The 19,019-nt window shown below is 47.8% G+C and overlaps 1 protein-coding gene across 2 annotated transcripts in view; it reads left to right on the top strand.

Moving 5' to 3' along the window:
- The first annotated feature begins 415 nt into the window (after positions 1 to 415).
- The window catches only part of Klhl22 (kelch like family member 22), a 42,190-nt gene continuing 23,586 nt past the window's right edge, over positions 416 to 19,019 (top strand). The window contains exons 1-3 of one of the 2 annotated variants that reach the window (XM_028860354.2): positions 416 to 491; positions 5,550 to 5,811; positions 14,080 to 14,245. In XM_028860354.2, coding sequence (XP_028716187.1) covers positions 5,585 to 5,811; positions 14,080 to 14,245 — 393 coding nt within the window. In that variant the 5' untranslated portion in view covers positions 416 to 491; positions 5,550 to 5,584. Of the gene's footprint in view, positions 492 to 5,010; positions 5,396 to 5,549; positions 5,812 to 14,079; positions 14,246 to 19,019 lie in introns of those variants that run through there. The other variant, XM_037209944.1, reaches the window with a different exon arrangement.

The raw sequence follows: 19,019 nt of genomic DNA, 5'->3' as shown, positions 1-19,019 counted from the left end.
GAGGGGAAACAAGTGAATAAGTGATGAAGAAGTGAATGAAGTAATGCGGGGAGGACGAGGAAACAGTGACGGTGGGAAGGGGGAAGTGGATGGAAGGAGGAATGAATGAGGTAAGGACAGTAAAGGATGAGTAAATGAATGCTTGGAAACGGGAGTGAGTGCAAGGAGGCAATGAGTGAGATGGTAAATGAATGGGTGTGAAGAGGCAAGCGAGCGAAGAAGCATGAATGAGAGAACGAGTGAGGGTGAGAACGAGGCAAGGAGAAAGGGAAAAAGAAGGGCACAGATTTGCACCTCCAAAAGGCACCCAGCGACACCGCAGCAGACCACCCCTGGCCGGCCGGCCCTCCAGCCTCGCCCCGCCCCGCCGGCGCCCCCCCCCCCGTACGTCCACTTGCGCCTGCGCGGTGTCCCACGTGACGGTGAGGCTCCGCCCCCGCCTCCGGCCTCCCGCCTGCTGCGAGAGCGGCCTCGGCTTGCGGCAGCACCAGGTCAGCTGCGAGGCGTGTACCGAGTGGGCCCGGCCGGCCTGCGTGGCCGAGCTCGCGCTGCACGCGGGGAAGGGAGCGGGGGCGGCGGGGCAGGGAGCGGGGGCGGGGGCGGGAGCCGGGCCAAGTGCCGCGGGCGTCCGGGGCGGGCGCGGGCGACTGCCTGACGTGGCGGGGGCTCGGCCGGGCGACCCCGGGCCTCCGGCGCGAGCTTGCTGCCGTGGTGCGGGCGGCCGAGGCCTTCGCGCGGATGAGGCGGGCCGCGGCCGTCTCAGCCCGGTCGGCCAGGCTGTGTCGCGGGCCGCGGGTCCGAGTGTGGCCTCCGGCCAGTCCCCGACCCTCGAGGCTACGCGAGCAGGGATTGCAACAGGCGCCAGGGCGGGCCTGGCTGCCGCGCCTGGCGTGACCTCAGACTCGCGCCCGCGGCTGCGGTTGCCGAGAGAAGCCCAAGAGTTCGCGCTGTCAGTGCAGAATCACCGGGTTGTACTAGTTTAGATCATTTTGGATCCTGCCAGGCCGAACGAACAGACCGGGCGGGGCGCGACGGGGCCACGGTCTGCCCGCGGCTGCTTCCAAGGGTCAGGCGGAGCTCCGAGATGCTCCTAGTCAGCGCCTCGGGAAACAAGCCACGGGGCACGTCAGCACCCCTTGGAGACTCCCTCCTTGGAAATGAGGACCCGCTCCCTCCTCTGCGCTTTCCAAGCTGCTGGTTTTTCTTTTGTTGCACATCTTGCGTTGTACTTACTGCTGAAGATTGGGGTGGGTGGGTCGAGGATGCCTTTTCAGTAAACGATAAGTTGAAGATTCCTCTAAAATAATTTTCAGTGCCCAACTGTTTTCAATAGCAAACAACGGGAGGAAAACCAGATGTCTTGACAGGATCCAATAGGATCCCTTAAGTAAAACATGTTTGCAGGGTGGACTCTAGGAGGGGCATGAAGTTATAAACAGAAGCTAATGGAAAGCAGGAAGAATATTATAGATTTGCGGTCACCAGAGTCTCCATGTTCTGTCTTTAAGGAAAAAAAGTGTCTGTGTATGTGTGCCTGAGTGAAGGTGCTCTGGATGCCAGCAGAGGGCGTCCGGACCCCTGGAACTGAGCCACCTGATAGAGTGCTGGGAACCAAACTCCAGTTCTCTGCGAGAATAGTGTGCGCCCTGAGTTGTTCTGAACCTTTTCTCTAACCCTAGCTCTAACTTCTTGCATTATTTGTTTATGACAAGTCTCTACATATTCCAGGCTGGCTTCAAACTTGTCCTCTCTTATCAGTACTCCTGAGTGCTGGAGTCAGGCTTGTGCCATTGTGTCTGACTATACCAGAGACCTTGGGTGTTATGCTGAATTCCTTTTATTGGTCTTAGCCAATGTACTTTGCCCAGGGGAGTAGTCATCCTATTTTACTGCACTTGTTCTTGTGGTGGCTGTTTAGGAAGTAGATGATCTCCATCCCTTTCCTCGAGGGCGGATGGGCTGCTCAGCTCACAGCTGTGGGACCCCATCCCCGCACACGTGGTTCGGCGCGAGTCGGTGTCTATTAAGGGAATTAGTCCTCATAGTCATCCACAGATGAGGAAGACCTCCCGACTCCATAATTTGTTGTGGTGAGGAAGCTGAGGTTTGGAGATAGCAGCCAAGTACCCAGAATCTGATACGTGTAGCCATGGGAACTAACTAGCCCTGAGATGCTTGTGAGACAGGCTGTCAAGGGTAGAGAAGACAAGTTCACCAGCAGAGCATGTTTGTTGAGAATATAAGAAGGTGCCAGGTAGATGTGATCAGCGTGGTCATGGCCAGAATAGGATTATGAGAGACAAACCTGGTCCTATGCGGATTATGCTGGGTGTCATAGGTGCATTTTTGGTCTCCTGTCCTCCTGACAGAAGAGTCTGGAGAGAATGAGGTGAGAGGGAAATCTGCTGGAACAACATTCCTATGCTCTGACTCCAAACTGTGACCATGGAAGAATAAGGGAATGGCTATGCAAGATCCAGGAGAAGAGTCAAGACCAAAGGAGCTTAGAAAGCATAGGCTTAAAAAGGAAGAGAGGCTGGGCGGTGGTGGTGCTATACAGAGAAACCCTGACTAGAGGGGAGGGGGCAGTTATTGAGGCTAAGAGGTTTCAGATAGAAAATGTAGTCTACGATTGACAAAAACAGACCAGCTGGAAGGGATTCTCATGTCCTGGGGAGATGGATGGATCTAAGGAAAGGAAGAGGTCATCGAGGAGGCCTTGTGGGGCAGAGTTTCCAGGCTGGAGAGATGGATGGTGGGACACACAGCTCTAACCCTCTCTAGGGCCTTGTGAGAAAGCACCCAGTTCAGGGCAGAAAGAAAGTGTGGATAAGCCAATAGAGTCCTGCAGCCAGGATCCAGATGGAGCAGACGTGAGCATGTGTGATGGGAGGCTGCAGAGGTCCAGAAGAGGAGGTGGGTGGTGGGGAGGCTGTGCCCCTTCTGTCGTAAGGAGCCTTTCTGGGCTAGTTTCGTGTTAGCCCCTGTTTTTACTTTACAGTAGACATATTTGGGGCTGGTGAAATGGCTCAGTAGTTGTGTACTTACAGAAGACCGGAGTCTGCTCCCAGCACCTCAGCCGATGGCTCACAAACTGCCTTCCAGAGGAGCCGACACCTTCTGACCTCTGAGGGCTCACACATACATAGTGCACAAAAATAAAAATAAATCTTTACGCTTTACTCATTTATTGTTGCTGGTGTGTGTGTGTGTGTGTGTGTGTGTGTTGGCAAAGGGATATTTGTTTTTTATATTTATTTATTATATATTATATATATTTATTATATTTCTAATATTTATTTATAGGTTTTTTTGTTTTTCGAGACAGGGTTTCTCTGTGTAGCTTTGGAGCCTGTCCTGGAACTCACTCTGTAGCCCAGGCTGGCCTCGAGCTCACAGAGATCCACCTGCCTCTGCCTCCTGAGTGCTGGGATTAAAGGCGTGCACACCACATACATACATACATACATACATACATACACACACACACACACACACACACACACACCCGCTTTCTTAGGTTTTATGGTTCCTGTTAAAATTGTTTTGCAGTTTTGAGCATACTGGCCAAATTATTAGAAGATAATCTTTTTTTTTTTTTGTTTTTTGAGACAGGGTCGCCTCTACATAGCCCTAGCTGTCCTAGATCTCACTATGTAGACCAGGCTGGCCTGGAACTCACAGAGATCTGCCTGCCTCTGCCTCCTCCTGAGTGCTGGGATTGAAGGTGTGGGCCACCACACCCAGTATTGTAAGGTAATATTTAGTTATTGTTTGGGGGGTTTGTTTTGTTTTGTTACATAGCTCAAGTTAGCCTCAGACTCCCTTTGCAGATAATGATATGTACTAATTATATGTGTGTGTGTTTACGTCTGTGCACGTGAGTGCAGACACCACAGGAAATAGACCTTAGATCCCTCTGAGGCAGTTGTGAGCTGCTTGACAGGAGTGATGGGAATTGAACTCTGGTCCTGTGGAAGAGAGCAGAACATGCTCTTAACCACTGAACTATCGCTCTAGTCCTGCCCCCTCCCCCAAAGATTTTTTTTTTCAAGACAGGGTTTCTCTGTGTAGCCCTGGCTGTCTTAGAACTCCCTCTATAGACCAGGCTGGCCTTGAACTCACAGAGATCCGCCTGCCTAAGATTTATTTTTATTTTATGTGTAAGATGTTTTGCCTGCATGTATGTCTGCACCACATGCATGCCTGGTGCCTGTGGAAGCCTGAAGAGGGCATTGGATCCTCTGTAGCTAGGGTTGCAAACAACATAAGGCACCATGTGGGTCCCAGAAGTTGAACTCGAATCCTCTAGAAGACCAGTAGCCAGTGCTTGTGATCACTGAGCCATCTCTCCAACGCCTACTTATTACTTTTCTTAAAGATTTTCCTTTTGAGCCAGGCGGTGGAGCAGGTGGATCTCTGATTTGGAGGCCAGCCTGGTCTACACAGTGAGTTCTAGGACATTCAGAGCTACACAGAGAAACCCTGTCTTGGAAAAACCAAAACAATTGTGAAATTGTAAAGTGTTAATGAGGTGCATTGTTAGGCTTTAGGGATAAGGAAGAACTAATAACGGTAAACAAAGTGTTAATGAGGTGCATTGTTTGGCTTTTGGGAGGTCACATAGGTGTGGCCTTAAGCAAAGTTGTTTTTTTTTTTTTGCTGTTTCAGCACTTTTGCTGTTGAAACAGGATCTCACTGTATAGCTTTGGCTGGCCTGGAACTTGTTTGCTATGTAGACTAGGCTGGCCTCAAACTCAGAGTGCTGGGATTAAAGGCTGAGTCACCGAGTCTGGCTTGTTTTAGTGTTCTTGTTTGAGATGTTTCTCAGGAAAGGGCTATTGTTGTAGGCCATCTTTTGGTGCCTTATCAGTTTCATTGAATGTCTTTTTTTTTTTTTGTTTTTGTTTTTCGAGACAGGGTTTCTCTGTGTAGCTTTGCGCCTTTCCTGGAACTCACTTGGTAGCCCAGGCTGGCCTCGAACTCACAGAGATCTGCCTGCCTCTGCCTCCTCCTGAGTGCTGGGATTAAAGGCGTGCGCCACCACCGCCCGGCTTACATTGAATTTCTTAACTCTCAGCCAGAAAAGTAAACCCGATTGTGGGGTGAGAGGCTGCTTTTTCTCCCATGTTCTCTTTATTTTCCCTGTCTTTCTATCCTGTCTCAAGTCTTCTCCCAGAACTCTTCTCTGTCCAGTGCTTTACTGAACTACACCCCTGCCCTCTTTTTAATTCTGTTTTGAGACGGGTCTCTAAACTTTCTGCCCTTGAGTTTGTGATCTTCACGTAGCCGGGATTCCATTTGTGAGTTGTCATGCCAGCCTCAGAACACTTCAGTTTTCCTGCAGTGCTGAGGGAGGCACATAGGATGAAGGCCGTGTGGGTGAAGAGACCAGGTATAAGACAGAAAACCAAGTGGACCGCGGCTGGGAGGAGCAGGCTTTGGGACCGCAGGGAAGTCACCGAGGCGGGTGCCACAGGGCAGTGCCCTTGGCCTGGGACATCATGCCAGCTTCCCACCCGCCCATTCCCTGCTCCCTTGTCTTGCAGCTGACTGCAGTGGTGAGGCTGCCGTGGCTGTCAGGATGGCGGAGGAGCAGGAGTTTGCCCAGCTGTGCAAGCTGCCAGCACAGCCCGCCCACTCCCACTGCGTCAACAACACCTATCGAAGCAGCCAGCACTCCCAGGCCCTGCTCCGGGGCCTGCTTGCTTTGCGAGACAGTGGGATCCTCTTTGATGTTGTCCTGGTGGTAGAGGGGAGACACATTGAGGCTCATCGAATTCTGCTAGCTGCATCGTGTGATTACTTCAGGTAAGCTACCTATGTTTACTCAATGTTTTTGTTAATGGGTTTCATTATGACACTCTCATACATGTATAGATTGTGCTTTGATCACAGTCACCTTAATTCTCTCTTGTTCCCTCCCAGTGACCTCTTTCTTCTTCCCTCCTAGTCCTCCTACATTTTTGTTTTGTTTGTTTTTGGTGACCACTGAGTGTTTTAGGGTCTCTTGCAGGAGAGTTGGGTGAGGTATTTTAGTGACATGAGTACCTTACTGGTGACTATACCACTTAAGAAAATGTCACCAAAAAAAAGAAAGGAAGAAAAACTGTCTTTCCCTCCCTCAGTAACCATCGACTAACTGCCCAGACCCTCAAGGAAGGAGGCCCTTATGCATCCCTCCCCTGTAACTGTTTCTGCAGGGCGATCACAGGCAGGCCTACCTTTCCCAAGTGGGGTCCCTGGCACTGGAGGTGGCTGGGTCTTCTCCTTCCTTCAAAGCTCTCAACCAGCCTAGCACAGAAGAGGTCTTCAGAGTTCGTCTTTCAGTTTGACTCTCTGCTGGACCTATTCTCATTTTTCAAACCTGGATCATGACTGGCTAGACTTAAATGTTGTGGGGGTTTTTTGGTTTTGTTTGGTTTTGGTTTTCAAGACAGGGTTTCTCCATGTTACTCTGGCTGTCCTAGATCTCATTCTGTAGACTAGGCTGGCCTCCAACTCAGATATCTGCCTGCCTCTGCCTCCCCACCACACCCAGCTTTGTGTGTGTGTGTGTGTGTGTGTGTGTGTGTGTGTGTGTGTGTGTGTGTGTGTGTTTCCTTTTTATTTTACTGTGGACTTAAAGCTGTGGAAGTTGAAAGAATAGTGTGTGATGAACATGATAATTACCAACATTTTGCCACATTGCTTTCCATCTCTTTATATTTACATACCTGCTTTCAAGACTTTATTTCACTTTACTCCTCACCCCATTAAAATGCCGTCTAAGAGGTCGGCTAGAACTCCCTTTATGGATTAGGCTAGCTTAAACCTGGCAGCTTTTCTCCAGCTTCTGCTTCTGGACAGCTGGGTTGTGGGTGTGTGAGCCATGCCCACACTGCTCAGGGACCTGCCATTTCTGCTCTTACCAGCACCTTGGAGGTCTGGGCAGAGGAGTCCGCAAGGGGAGTTAGCAGCAGCAGCAGCAGCAGCAGCTCTGCAAAGTCCAGACTACAGAGTGCAGAGAGACGGCCAGAGGCCGGCTGGACATGGGATATCTGGGAATAAGCTGCCTTGTGCTTAGTCTCTGGGACTTTGGAAGAGAACACGGGCATAGCTGGATGTAGAAAGGAAAGAGCCACTGTGTTCCTTGTGAAGAGCTAGTTCTCTGCACTAATCTGAGTGTTATGATGTTCCCAGGAGGGTTTGTTGGGAGTAAATTGGACAAACTTGTTATAAACTTGAAAAGAAAAAGCAAGCAACCGTCAGAAAACGGTTGGAGCAACAGTAAAAAAGGGGGTTAGCCCCGTCCTGTATTGGCCATGACATCAGTGTGTAGGATTTGAAATGGCTTCTGTTGTGAAAGAGAAAGAAATATAGAAGAAGCACGAGGTTCAGAAATACCACAAATATCACAGGACCTCTGCCCATGACAAAATGACATTGTAAATCAAGGGAGGGACAGTGGATGGCACCATTGCCACCAGAAGAACAAAGTTGGACCCTTGCTCCATGCCTTATACAAACATTAATGCCAAGTGATCCACAGTTTTGTTTTGCGGTGCTAAGGTTCAAACCCAGCAGCCTTGGCACATGCCAGACAGGTGCTCTGTTAGGGCCACACCACCAGACTGATGTGTGTGCGGGTGTGTGTGGGTATCCACCCATGTAGAGGCCAAAGGTCAACCTCTCAGACTTCTTCCTTTGCTCTTCATCCTATTCCAGTTTTTGAAACCGTCTCTAACTGAACCTGACCAGCGAACCCATATCGCTGGGGTTGCAGGCTGTGCTCGTTGGCCAGCTCTTAATGTGTGTTGGAGATCTGACTCAGGTCCTTATGAGTCAGATCATTGCCACTACACTGTCTCTCCAGCCCTCAAGCCCGAGTGTCGTCCCCCCACCCTACCCCACCCCCCAGCAGGGTTTCTCTGTGTAGCTTTGGAACCTGTCCTGGATCTCACTCAGTAGACCAGGCTGGACTCGAATTCACAAAGATCCGCCTGGCTCTGCCTCCAGAGTGCTGGGATTAAAGGCATGTGCCACCACCGCCCAGCCAAGCCTGAGTTTTAAGTAACAACCTAGAGGAAAATAAGGAGAAGTATTTTCTAATATAATCTCAGAGGGAAAAGTCATTCTAAATTTGACACAAAACAATGACAAGAATTGAAACTGATAAATTTGATGACACTTAAAATAGACAGCTAGACGTGGTACTGTATGTACACTTATAGTCCCAGCATTCACAGGGTTGAGGACAACCTGGACTACATAGTTTAAGTTGTCTTAAACAAAACAAAACAAAAACCAAATTCTCAGCCAAAACCCAGGACTTAGGAGGCAGAGACAGGTGGATCTCTGTGAGTTCAAGGCCAGCTTGGTCTACATAGAAAGTTCCAGCATAGCTGGAGCTGCATAGAAAGACCTTGACTAGAACAAAAACAAAACCCTACCAGTACAAAACAAAAACAAAAACCTGCCAAATTTCTACAAGTCAGAAATCTTCGAGAAAGGATGGAAGAAAGTTTAACTCGCCCCTGAAAAGACCTGTCTCTTATAATTATAAGAGATTATAATTATAGTCCAAAACTAGTAAAATTCTAGATTGTTCAGAAAGACTACTGAAATGGTATTTAACAGTGTGATACGATCTCTTTATTCCATTTATAATATTTCTCCTCATGCTGGCAGACCTAGCATGTCTGTAGATGGTGTGGGGCCAGGTTCCTGGCCTGCTATGGGGAGTGGCGGAGATCCGGTGAATAGGACTGTTCAGTTGTGAGTGTATGTTAACTTTCCAGCCCAGTATCCACATCTGTGGAAATTAATCAGATATGTATGACAAGGGGTGGAGCCATATCCATTGTGTGATATAAACCTAAATGTACTTGAGTTGGAGTTGGCTAAATGATTGAGAGACTTTACAAAGAGAAGCCTGCCCCAGCATGGGTGGTCACTCCCAACAGTGCCAACCCTGCACTCTGCACAAGTTTAAGGCTGCTCCACTGGTCTCCACGTGAAAGTCCAACCGTCCGAATCTCCTCTTCAGTACTTGTTTATTGCTTCTAAAAGGTGAGGGATGGGCCTCGGAGAATCTTGTAAGAGCAGCCTCTCCCTTCCGGCTGTTCTGCTGGAGCCGTGGTTTTCCACCTGTGGGAGACCCCTCTGTGGGGGTGGAATGACCCTTTCACAGGGGTCACCAAGGCCATTGGAAAACACAGATATACAATACGATTCATAACAGTAGCAATGGAAATGATTTTAGTTGGGCGGGGGTCACCACAGCATGAAGAACTGTACTAAAGGGTTGCAGCGTTAGGAAGGTTGAGAACTGCTATGCTAGATAGTGAGAGGTAAGAATTGGTTTCCCAGATGTGTCTGGAATAAAAGGGGGTAAAATGCAGTCACCTGCCCCTGGGGTGACCCTGGTGGATTAGGGTGCAAACCATCCTTAAGAGACAAGCGTTAGAGGGATTTCACCACAGCTTTTTATGGATTTAATCAATTATTTAACTATCTGTCTCTCTGTCTGTCTATCTGTCTGTTTAATGAGGCGGCAGCAGGGGACTGTGTATCCTTGGCCAGCCTAGAAGTGGAATGTAGACCACACTGCTTCCAAAGCACTGGGGTCAAGCATGTGCCGCCCCAACTGGCTCAGGTCTTTTTTTTTTTTAATAATCTCACAATATTGTCACATGGTAATAACATAAGGCCACAACACAGTATGAATAAATGTTTCAGACTGTGCTTCCAGCAGAAGACACCTTTAAAAACTACTAGTGCCATCTCAACTTCTGTCTTTGACCATTTCTAGCTGGAAACACTTTGTAGCAGAGTTATGTTATCAGATAGTACATCTTTAAATCTATAGTTGTATTAGTCACCTAGTTAAAATACAAGTGAAAGGTAAGGTAGTTGCTGGTTGTGGTGTTTAGTCTTCATCTTAAGGCTGGTGGTGTAGTTCAGCAGTAGGAAGCTGTCAGGAGAGCTTGGATTCTACCCTAGCAGCACACACTAGTGTAACGACGGTGGTGAAGGTCACTGTGAGTGTCACAGCTCTGAAGGGAGAGGTCTCCTGGTACACAGCCAACCTCACACAGACATCTTAGGAGAGACACACACACGGGGCGGCTGCCGCTGCTCAGGTGAGAAGCAGTGGGGAACTGAACCTGAGGCTCAGGTTTCTTGGGGGCGGAGCTTTCCAGAGAGGAGATTTCTAGGGTGGGGATTTGTGAGATTTCAAGCCAAGCCCAGGGATTAGTGGAGTTTTGTGCTCAGGGATTGGTGGGTTTGGGTAGGTTTTCAGACTCGGGAGTAGGCTTGGACTCTTTACAGTAATAAAAGCATGTTTGGTCCTGGTTATTGCCTCTTTCCTTTTGGTACCTAATCAATATCTCTGTATTGGAATAGTCTTTTTGTACACTGTGTGAAAATGTCTGTCCTTCCTCACCTGCCTATGGCACAATTAAACTCTGATTGGTTTAATAAAGAGCTGAATGGCCAATAGCTAGGCTGGAGAGGATAGGTGGGACTTCCAGGGAGAGCTAGGAACTCTGGGAAAGAAACGGAGGCAGGAGATTCACCAGACAGACACAGAGGAAGTTAGAAGTATTGAGGAGAGGTAACGAGCCATGTGGCAAAATATAGATTAATATAAACGGGTCAATTTAAGTTTTAAGAGCTAGTTGGGAACAAGTCTAAGCTAAGGCCAAGCTTTCATAATTAAAAAAAAAAAAAGTCTTCATGTCATTCGGGAGCTGGCAGTCCAAAGAAAGACCTGTTACATCTCTGCTTGGCTGTCTTAATGTAACATGGTAGGATCCCCCACTTATTTTGTTTAAACTAGTTCCTCCTGAATTTTCCTCCAGTTGCCCAGCCGCTTTGCCGCACCAAGGGCCTTATGTCCTCCAGAGCTCCTGGAGTCAGTCTGTCAGCAGGCTTAGCTGTCCCCTGGCATTGCAGCTGCAGTCCTCCGACATCACCGTCCTTGCCTGAGCCAGGAGCCTCCTGTGTAACTGGTTTCTGCCTTTTCCCAGCCCATTCTTCAGCCTCTCCTTTCTAGGGAGAGCACTTTATGTAAAAATTCCCCTACAGCGGCATCTCCCCATACTAGATTCCAGCACACTTTCTGTCCTGCCCTGGAGATACAGCTGGGCTCCGCCTGCCCTACCTTACATCTCGATCACTTCTCTCGTGTTGGCTGTGTTGCGCAGAAAGCTCTTCCAAACCGTGAATCTGTGTGCCTGCCTCCTCATCTGTGAAGCCATCTTCTACTGAGACTTCTTCAGATAGTCTCGCTTCCTGAGAGTGTCCAGCTCCTGCTCTTTCCAAGCACTCTAGTGAGTTACTTTCAAGTCAAACTCTCTTGAGCTCCTTCTCATTATTTCAGTATTTTCCCAATCCAAAAGCTATCATCCTCCCTCTGTCCCCACTTCCCTCCCTCCCAACCTTCCTCTTTCCTTCCCATTTCTGTGCTGGAAATGACACCTAGGGCTTTGTGCATTCTAATTCTAGGTAAGCACTCTGCTACCAAGCTACCTGCCTGTCTTCCTCCTTTGTCATCATTAAATTTGTATGTCAGGAGGCACTGGCTGCTCTTGTAGAGGACCCAGGTTCAATTCCTAGCACCCTTATGGTAGCTCACAACTGTCTGTAACTACAGTCCCAGGGGATCTCAGTGGACACTGGACCATATAGTACAAAGATGTGCATTCAGGCAACACTTAGGTAAAAATAGATACAATCTTTCTGGGTGGTAGTATCAACTGCCCTTAATCTCAGGACTTGGGAGGCACAGGCAGGTGGATCTCTGAGTTCAAAGTCAGCCTGGTCTACAGAGAGAGTTCTTGGACAGATTGAGCTATATAGTGAGACCCTGTCTCAAAAAAATAAAAAATAAATAAGTAAATAAATAAATAGAATCTCAAGAAAAAAAAAATTTAATGTATATGCCAGAAGTTTAGTGGTTTACCTCCAAGCCACTGTCAGTGATAGCCAGGGGCCAAGCCTAGCACTGCCATCAGCAGCAGGAACGGTTAGTTCCCTTTCTCCTTAGGGTCCGCCTTCCAGTTACAACTGCTACAGGAAAAGTTTGAGGAGTCAAAGTGAAGCCAACTGTGAGTTTGTTAAGATAAGCAGAGAACATATGTTAGGCTGAGTCATGGACATTTAGGGAAGAAGAGAAGAGCAAACAAGGGTTCTTCTTGTTTTGTTTTTTGAGACCAGAGTTTCCCTGCCTCTGCCTCTGGAGTGCTGGAATTAAAGGTGTGTGCTACCACGCCCAGCAAGACAGGGCTTCTTTCTTTCTTTTTCTTTTTTCTTTTTTCTTTCTTTTTTTTTTTTGGTTTTTTGAGACAGGGTTTTTCTGTGTAACTTTGGAGTCTATCCTGGAACTCACTCTGTAGCCCAGGCTGGCCTTGAACTCACAGAGATCCACCTGGCTCTGCCTCCTGAGTGCTGGGATTAAAGGCGTGTGCCACTGCCACCCAGCAAGACAGGGTTTCTTAAGATGTATAGTTATGCTTAAGTGTCATTTTTTTTATAGTCACCATATTTGATTTTTGTGGCTAAGTGATGTAGCTCAGAGGATATAATTTACTACAATAGTTTAAGAACAAATAAACCTTAAATTTTAAGTAAAGCTTAAAAATTAAATAAAAATCTGGCCAGAGAGATAGTTCTGCAGACAGTGGCCCTTGCCACAAAGCCTGAAGACCTGAATTTGACCCTGGGACTCACATGTGGAAGGCGAGGACTGACTCCTGCAAATTGCCCCCTAAGCTCCCCATATGCACCATGACATGTGTGCACATGCACTCTCTCATAAAATAAGTAAATAAGTAAAAACACATGAGCTGGCTTACCATCTACTTTTTGAATTTCCTTTTTAAAATGGAATTATAAAATGATTTTATGAGGTGCATTGTTTAGGTTTTGGGAGAGAGGTACTAATATAGTTAAACTCAAGGTTTCCAACATTCTGCCCTAAGTAAGCATGATTCATTTATTTGTTTTTGTTTTTTTGAGATAGGCTTCTTCTATGTAGCCCCGGCTGTCCTGGAACTCATTATGTAGACCAGGCTGGCCTCCAACTCACAGAGATCCATTCACCTCTACTGCCCAAGTGCTGGGATTAAAGGTGTGTGTAGGTAGAGTTTTCCTGTCCTGATTGCCTGCTCCCAAATAACCAACACAGGAACTTAATATTATTTATAAATGCTCAGTCAATAGCTCAGGCTTGTTACTACCTAACTCTTACATTTAAATTAGCCCATATTTCTTATCTATGCTTTGCCACATGGCTTATGGCTTGTTACTTCATTTTCTACAAGTTCTGCTCCCTCAGTGGCTGGCTGGTGTCCCCCTGACTCTGTCCTTCTTCCCATCACTCTCCTAGTTTGGTTGTCCTGCCTATAATTCCTGCCTGGCTACTGGCCAATCCACCTTTCACCAAACAATCTGAGTGACAGATCTTCACAGTGTACAAAAGGATTATTCCACATCAGGTGTGCACCACCACACCTGGCTTGCTTGTTGTTTTTAATGTCTTGTTTGGGATGTCCTTAGGAAAACATAATACCTCTGTAGATAAGTTTGCCTTACTGGTTACATTGAAGCTTCTTGATGCTCTGTCAACAGGAAAGGCAAACTGGAACCCATGTGGAATGATTTTTCCCCTTCTGTGTCCCCCTAATTTTTCGTCTTTCTATTAAATACATGAGATGCAGTGACTCTCGGCCGTTACGTATTTGCTATTAGCACATTCTTTCGAAGCTTCCTCCGGGTACTGTCTGGCCTGAGAACTGCACTGGTAGGTGTGAGCAGGCACATGAGGCACTGCTCCCGGGAAGGGCATGGAGGGGCCTGGGCCGTGTTTGGGAGTCGAGGATCCCAGGACGGCTGCCCAATCGATCAGGCTCCTTCTCTATACTGACCCCCCTTTGCTATCTGTTTTTCAGGGCACAGAGCACCAGTGTTGGGCATGCAGACTGTCGTCCGGCCAACCCCACCACTGGCTCTTAGTCCCTCTGAATGCTTTTTGTGGCCCCTCTGAAGTCCTGACGGAGTCACTCTCAATGCCTGTGTCTTTTTGCCTTACAGAGGAATGTTTGCTGGGGGATTGAAGGAGATGGAGCAGGAAGAGGTCCTGATCCACGGTGTGTCTTACAATGCCATGTGCCAAATCCTGCACTTCATTTACACTTCTGAACTAGAGCTCAGCCTGAACAATGTGCAGGAGACCCTGGTTGCTGCCTGCCAACTTCAGGTGAGAGTTGCCTTGTTGAACAAGAAGACTCATACCTGAGGGGGCTTCCCCAGGTACCTGTGATGGCTGCTGGTAGGAGGTAGGTCAAGAGGGCAAGAATACCAAGTAATGAGGCGAAATATGGAACGGGGAGGGTACCTTGGCGTTGAGCCTTGGGCACTGAAGCTGAGTGGCTCTAAATGCCCTGGCCTGCCCTCCTTTCTGCCCTTGACTCTTTTTCTACTTTAAAAAAGAGATTTGTTCCTTCTATGAGTATGAGCATTTTGCCTGCATATATGATGTGTACTACACCATGTGTGTGTCTAGTACCTGAGGGTGTCAGAAGAGGGAATCGGCTCCCATGGAACTGGCATTATGCATGGTTCGGGCCATGTACGGTCCTGTGATTTGAACCAGGCTCTCTGCAGGAGTGCTCGTGACTGCTGGGCCACCTGCAGCCCCCCTTTTTTTAAAAATGGTTTTTTATGTGTATGAGTGTTTTCCCTGTATGCCTATATTTCATGTCACACGTGTGCAGTTCCTGTGGAGACCAGAAGAGGGTGTTGGGTCCCCCGACACTGGAGTTAGAGATGGTTGTGAGCTGCCGTGTGGGTGGGTGTCGGGAATCAAACCTGGGTGTTCTGTGACAGCCAGTGCTCTCAGTTCCTGAGCTGTCTCTCCAGCAGCCCTTCCCCCTTTCCATTTTTTGAGACATTCTCAGTATAGACTAGTCTGGCCTAGAATGTGTGTAGCCGGGATAGCTAATCTCATGGCAGTCCTGCCTCAGCCTCCAGAGTACTGGGCTTCCAGGCGTGAACCCATGTGTCCAGCTTGCCCTTTCTTTCTCTGCTGCTTCCTTCTCCTGGCCTGATTGCCTTGCTAGGAAAAACGTCACAAGTTGGCCAACCCCGAGGCATGTGTGTGTGATGTCGAACAACTTTGAGAATCCTCTGACCTTCAGCACAGTGTACGTCTTTCCTGTGTACCAGCTGTGTTTGTCCACTCTTTTTTCCCCTCCCCTCCCCTCCCCTCCCCTCCCCTCCCTCCCCTCCTCTCCTCCCTGTCCTGTCTTACTATGTTAACCATACACAGGCCTAAATTCACAGTCTGGCCTCAGCTACTGGAGTACCTGGTACTACAGACATGTACCATAGTGCATGACTCCTTCCCTCGTTTCTTTATTATGTATGTATGTATACCATGTGCATGCCTCATTCTGGCAGAAGAGGCTGACATCAGATTTTGGAACTGGAACTGGAGTTACAGATGTTTTTAGCATCTATGTGGATAGTAGGAACCAAACCCAGGTCCTCTGGAAGAACAGCAACTGATCTTTTTAAAACAACAAAATTTTTTTTTTTTAGATTTATGTATATGAGTGTTTTTTTGTTTTGTGAGACAGGGTTTCTCTGTGAAGCCTTGGCTGTCCTGGAACTCGCTCTGTAGACCAGGCTGACCTCGAATCCTAAGTGCTAGAATTAGAGGTGTGTGCCATCGCTCCTCCCTCCCTTATGAGTGATTTGCCTGTACCACATTTGTGCCTGGTACCTGAAGATACCAGGAAAAGGCATCAGATCTCCTGGAGTTGAGTTAGGGGTAGTTGTGAACCACCTGAGAATTGTGGACCTGAGAATTGAACCTAGGTTCTCCTGTAGGTAAACACTCGTACACATATAATCTTTAAATTTTTAAAAAATATGTAAAATACATATTTATAGATTTCTTTTCATTTTGTTTCCTTAAATAAAAAGTCCCAAACGCACTTTCTGGTGAGACAGTTGGAAGGAATGGGAAAAGACTAGGAGGAGGATGAACACTGGTGGATCCCTTCAACAAGGGGGCCCTGGGAGGTCCCTGGGGCGGCAAGGCAAGGCAGCTGGCCCCAGTAACCTGTCTAGTGAATAGGCCCGGCTACTCCAGAGCCGAAGGGCAGAGGGTGGCTGTTGAAGGAACCCAGTCTCCCCACCGGGGTCAGCAAAGGGGCTGGAGAGGGCCCAACTGCTTCTTCAGAGGGGGACACACTGCTCAGTCCCTCGGAAGAAGGGGGAGGTGGGGGAGAGCAAGCAGCAGTGTGAATGTGCAGCACTGTTGTAAGGAAGTTCTACCTGACAGAACGCCATGAGTCTGCAGGTCAAGTTTGGGGGTTGCAGCTGGTGGTTTGCCCCCATGTGCTGTATCCTGCAGTGGACCTGGTGACTCAGTGTCCCCTGCTGATGTAACCAACCGTCTTATTAAATAAGAAACACAGAACCAATGTAAAAGAGAAAGCCAAGAGGTCAGAGCTAAGAGCTAAAATCTCACCCTTCCTCCTGCGGTGCTCCTGTGTGTAAGGAAGGGTAAGGTTTTAGCTCTGAGCTCTGACCTCTTGGCTTTCTCTTTTACATTGGTTCTATGTTTCTTATTTAATAAGACGATTGGTTACATCTACAGTCCCCAGAGTCTTGGGTCTGAACCTAAGCAAAATCAGCCTGTTGGTTTGCTCTAGGCAAGTGCATTCCATTCTGAGTCTGTCCGTCTGGGGATCCTGTACTAGGTGGGCTTCAGCTGTGTCTGTGTAGCACTCTACCCAGCAGAGCCACACGGCCATGAAAACAGACCAGAGGCCCGAGAATGGGGAAATGAGAAGGCTTGGTGCAAGAGGGTGGGTTATTGCCAGGATGGCACTACTCATCTCTCCTCGCTCAGGCCCAGGGCAGAAGAGTGTTTTAGGGAAAAGAGGACTAGAAGAGCTGGCTAGGGAATTAAACATGGAAAATGAAGATGTTCAGGAACTACAGAGCACCCTGAAGAACCCAACATGGGGATGTATTTCTCTGATCATTTGTAGGTGTCTATTCAGCCCTTAGCATATCACCTAGCAAGAAACATGAGTTATCTTTTTAATTTAAAAAAAATTCTAAACATTTATTGATAGACTTTAAATATTAGCAGAATTCCTCTGTATACAGTGGTTAATATGTTGGTAATTCTAATTGAGTCATAGATAGATAGTTGTCTTGTGGTACCCTCAGAGAACTGGTTCCAGGACTCTGTGGATATCAAAATCCAAAGGTCTATAGACCAATGGAGTATCATTGGTATGTAACTTTTCTATGTACACCTGTGTTCCTATGCTCCTTGTACACCTTAGATTATCTCTAGATTGCTTTAATAGTATAACAATTAAATGCTACACAAATAGTTTGTTTTTGTGGTTTTTGTTTGTTTGTTTTTGGTTTTTCGAGACAGGGTTTATCTGTGTAACAGTCCTGGCTGTCCTGGAACTTGATTTGTAGACCAGGCTGGCCTCAAACTCACAGAGATTTGCCTGCCTCTGCCTCCCAAGTGCTGGAATTAAAGGCGTGCGCCACCACTGCCCAGCTTACACAAATAGTTTTATTCTATAAACTGATGTAAAGCTGGCATCGTGGCACACACCTTTAATCCCAGCACTTGAGAGGCAAAGGCAGGTGGATGTCTGAGTTCAAGGTCAGCCTGGTCCACAAAGTGAGTTCCAGGAAAGGCACAAAGCTACACAGAGAAACTGTGTGTGTGTGTGTGGGGGGGGGGGTAGACGGACAAAAACAAAAAACAAAACCGAAACAAAAAAAAAAAAAAAAGGAAGGAGGGTCCGAACTAAATTGTGTGAAGCTATTACTTAAGGTCCACCTGACCTAGGTGGTGTCTTCATGTGGAATTTACCTTAAGTCAGAAGACTTATTATGTGGTGGTCTGGACTGTTATTCCTGTTAGTCCTTGAATGTGGCTAAGGGAGAGATCTGATTCCACTGCTGAAAGGGGAGAAACGGATGGACCTGAGGGAAGGAAGTCTTTCCTGAGGCTGTTCTCCAAATACCTTGAATGTATATGTCCAAAGAGTGATCAGTCCACACTGTTAGTAATTCTTAGGAAAGCCATGAAGGCACACATGACATTCATAACAGAGACAGCTGATATACAATGAGCCAAATAGCACCAAATGCTCCCTGGGGTTTGGCTTCTTCTTAGGAATTCCTTGATCCCTTCAGGTAGTGGCTTTGCCGTAACCAGCTGAGTTCTTACAATATAGTCCTGTGCCCTGTAGTGCCTCTTTGGCCTGCCTTCCCTTCCTCCAGTGATTCGGTGGAGCTAGGGACAGGTGATGCTGCCACCTGGGAATCCTGCACCCTCTGGAGCTGAGTGGGTCTTTCAGCTCGGGCAGAGGCCCCAGGATGGTTTGACAGCTTTTCAGGAATTCTGAGTCTGGGTCTCGGCTCTGGTGAATATCTGGAGATGCCTTGCTGACAGTTCTAAGTATAGGGGTAAGTGGGCCTGGCGGGCAGGAGAAAAGAGCCAGGTATATATCTTCTAGAGAGTACCAGTGGCAGGGAATAGCCTCAGGTTCCTTCCAAACACTGACAGTCTGTGACATATCCTGCTTCCTTTCCCGCACACATTTTTATCTAAAAGCAGGTGATATATATCAAAAATCCTGTCTGTGTTAAGTGGTGTTCACACTCTCATCCATCCCTCCTTACTTTTTCCTTGTTTTATAAATGAGAATTGGGGCTCTGTGAAAGATAAATGGGGCTGGTGGCAGTGCTAATTACCACATGGAAAGGTCACGGTCACGACAGAACCCAGTGTTAGTTTTTAGAGCTTTATTCAGAGGGAAAGGTGGGGAGGAGAAAGAGGAGAGTCAGGGCTGGAGAGAGAGAAGCGGGGAGGGAGCAGAGCAGAGAGAGCAGAGAACAGAGAGAGAGGGTGGGGGTCCGTGTCTGGCTTTTAAGGCGCAGATTGTGACCATGCTGTGCGTACATAGTTGCCAGCGCCTGCT

Source organism: Peromyscus leucopus, chromosome 12, assembly GCF_004664715.2.
Source record: "Peromyscus leucopus breed LL Stock chromosome 12, UCI_PerLeu_2.1, whole genome shotgun sequence".
Lineage (NCBI taxonomy): Eukaryota > Metazoa > Chordata > Mammalia > Rodentia > Cricetidae > Peromyscus > Peromyscus leucopus.
The sequence above is the reverse complement of the archived record's forward strand: the minus strand, read 5'-3'. Positions and strand labels throughout refer to the sequence as shown.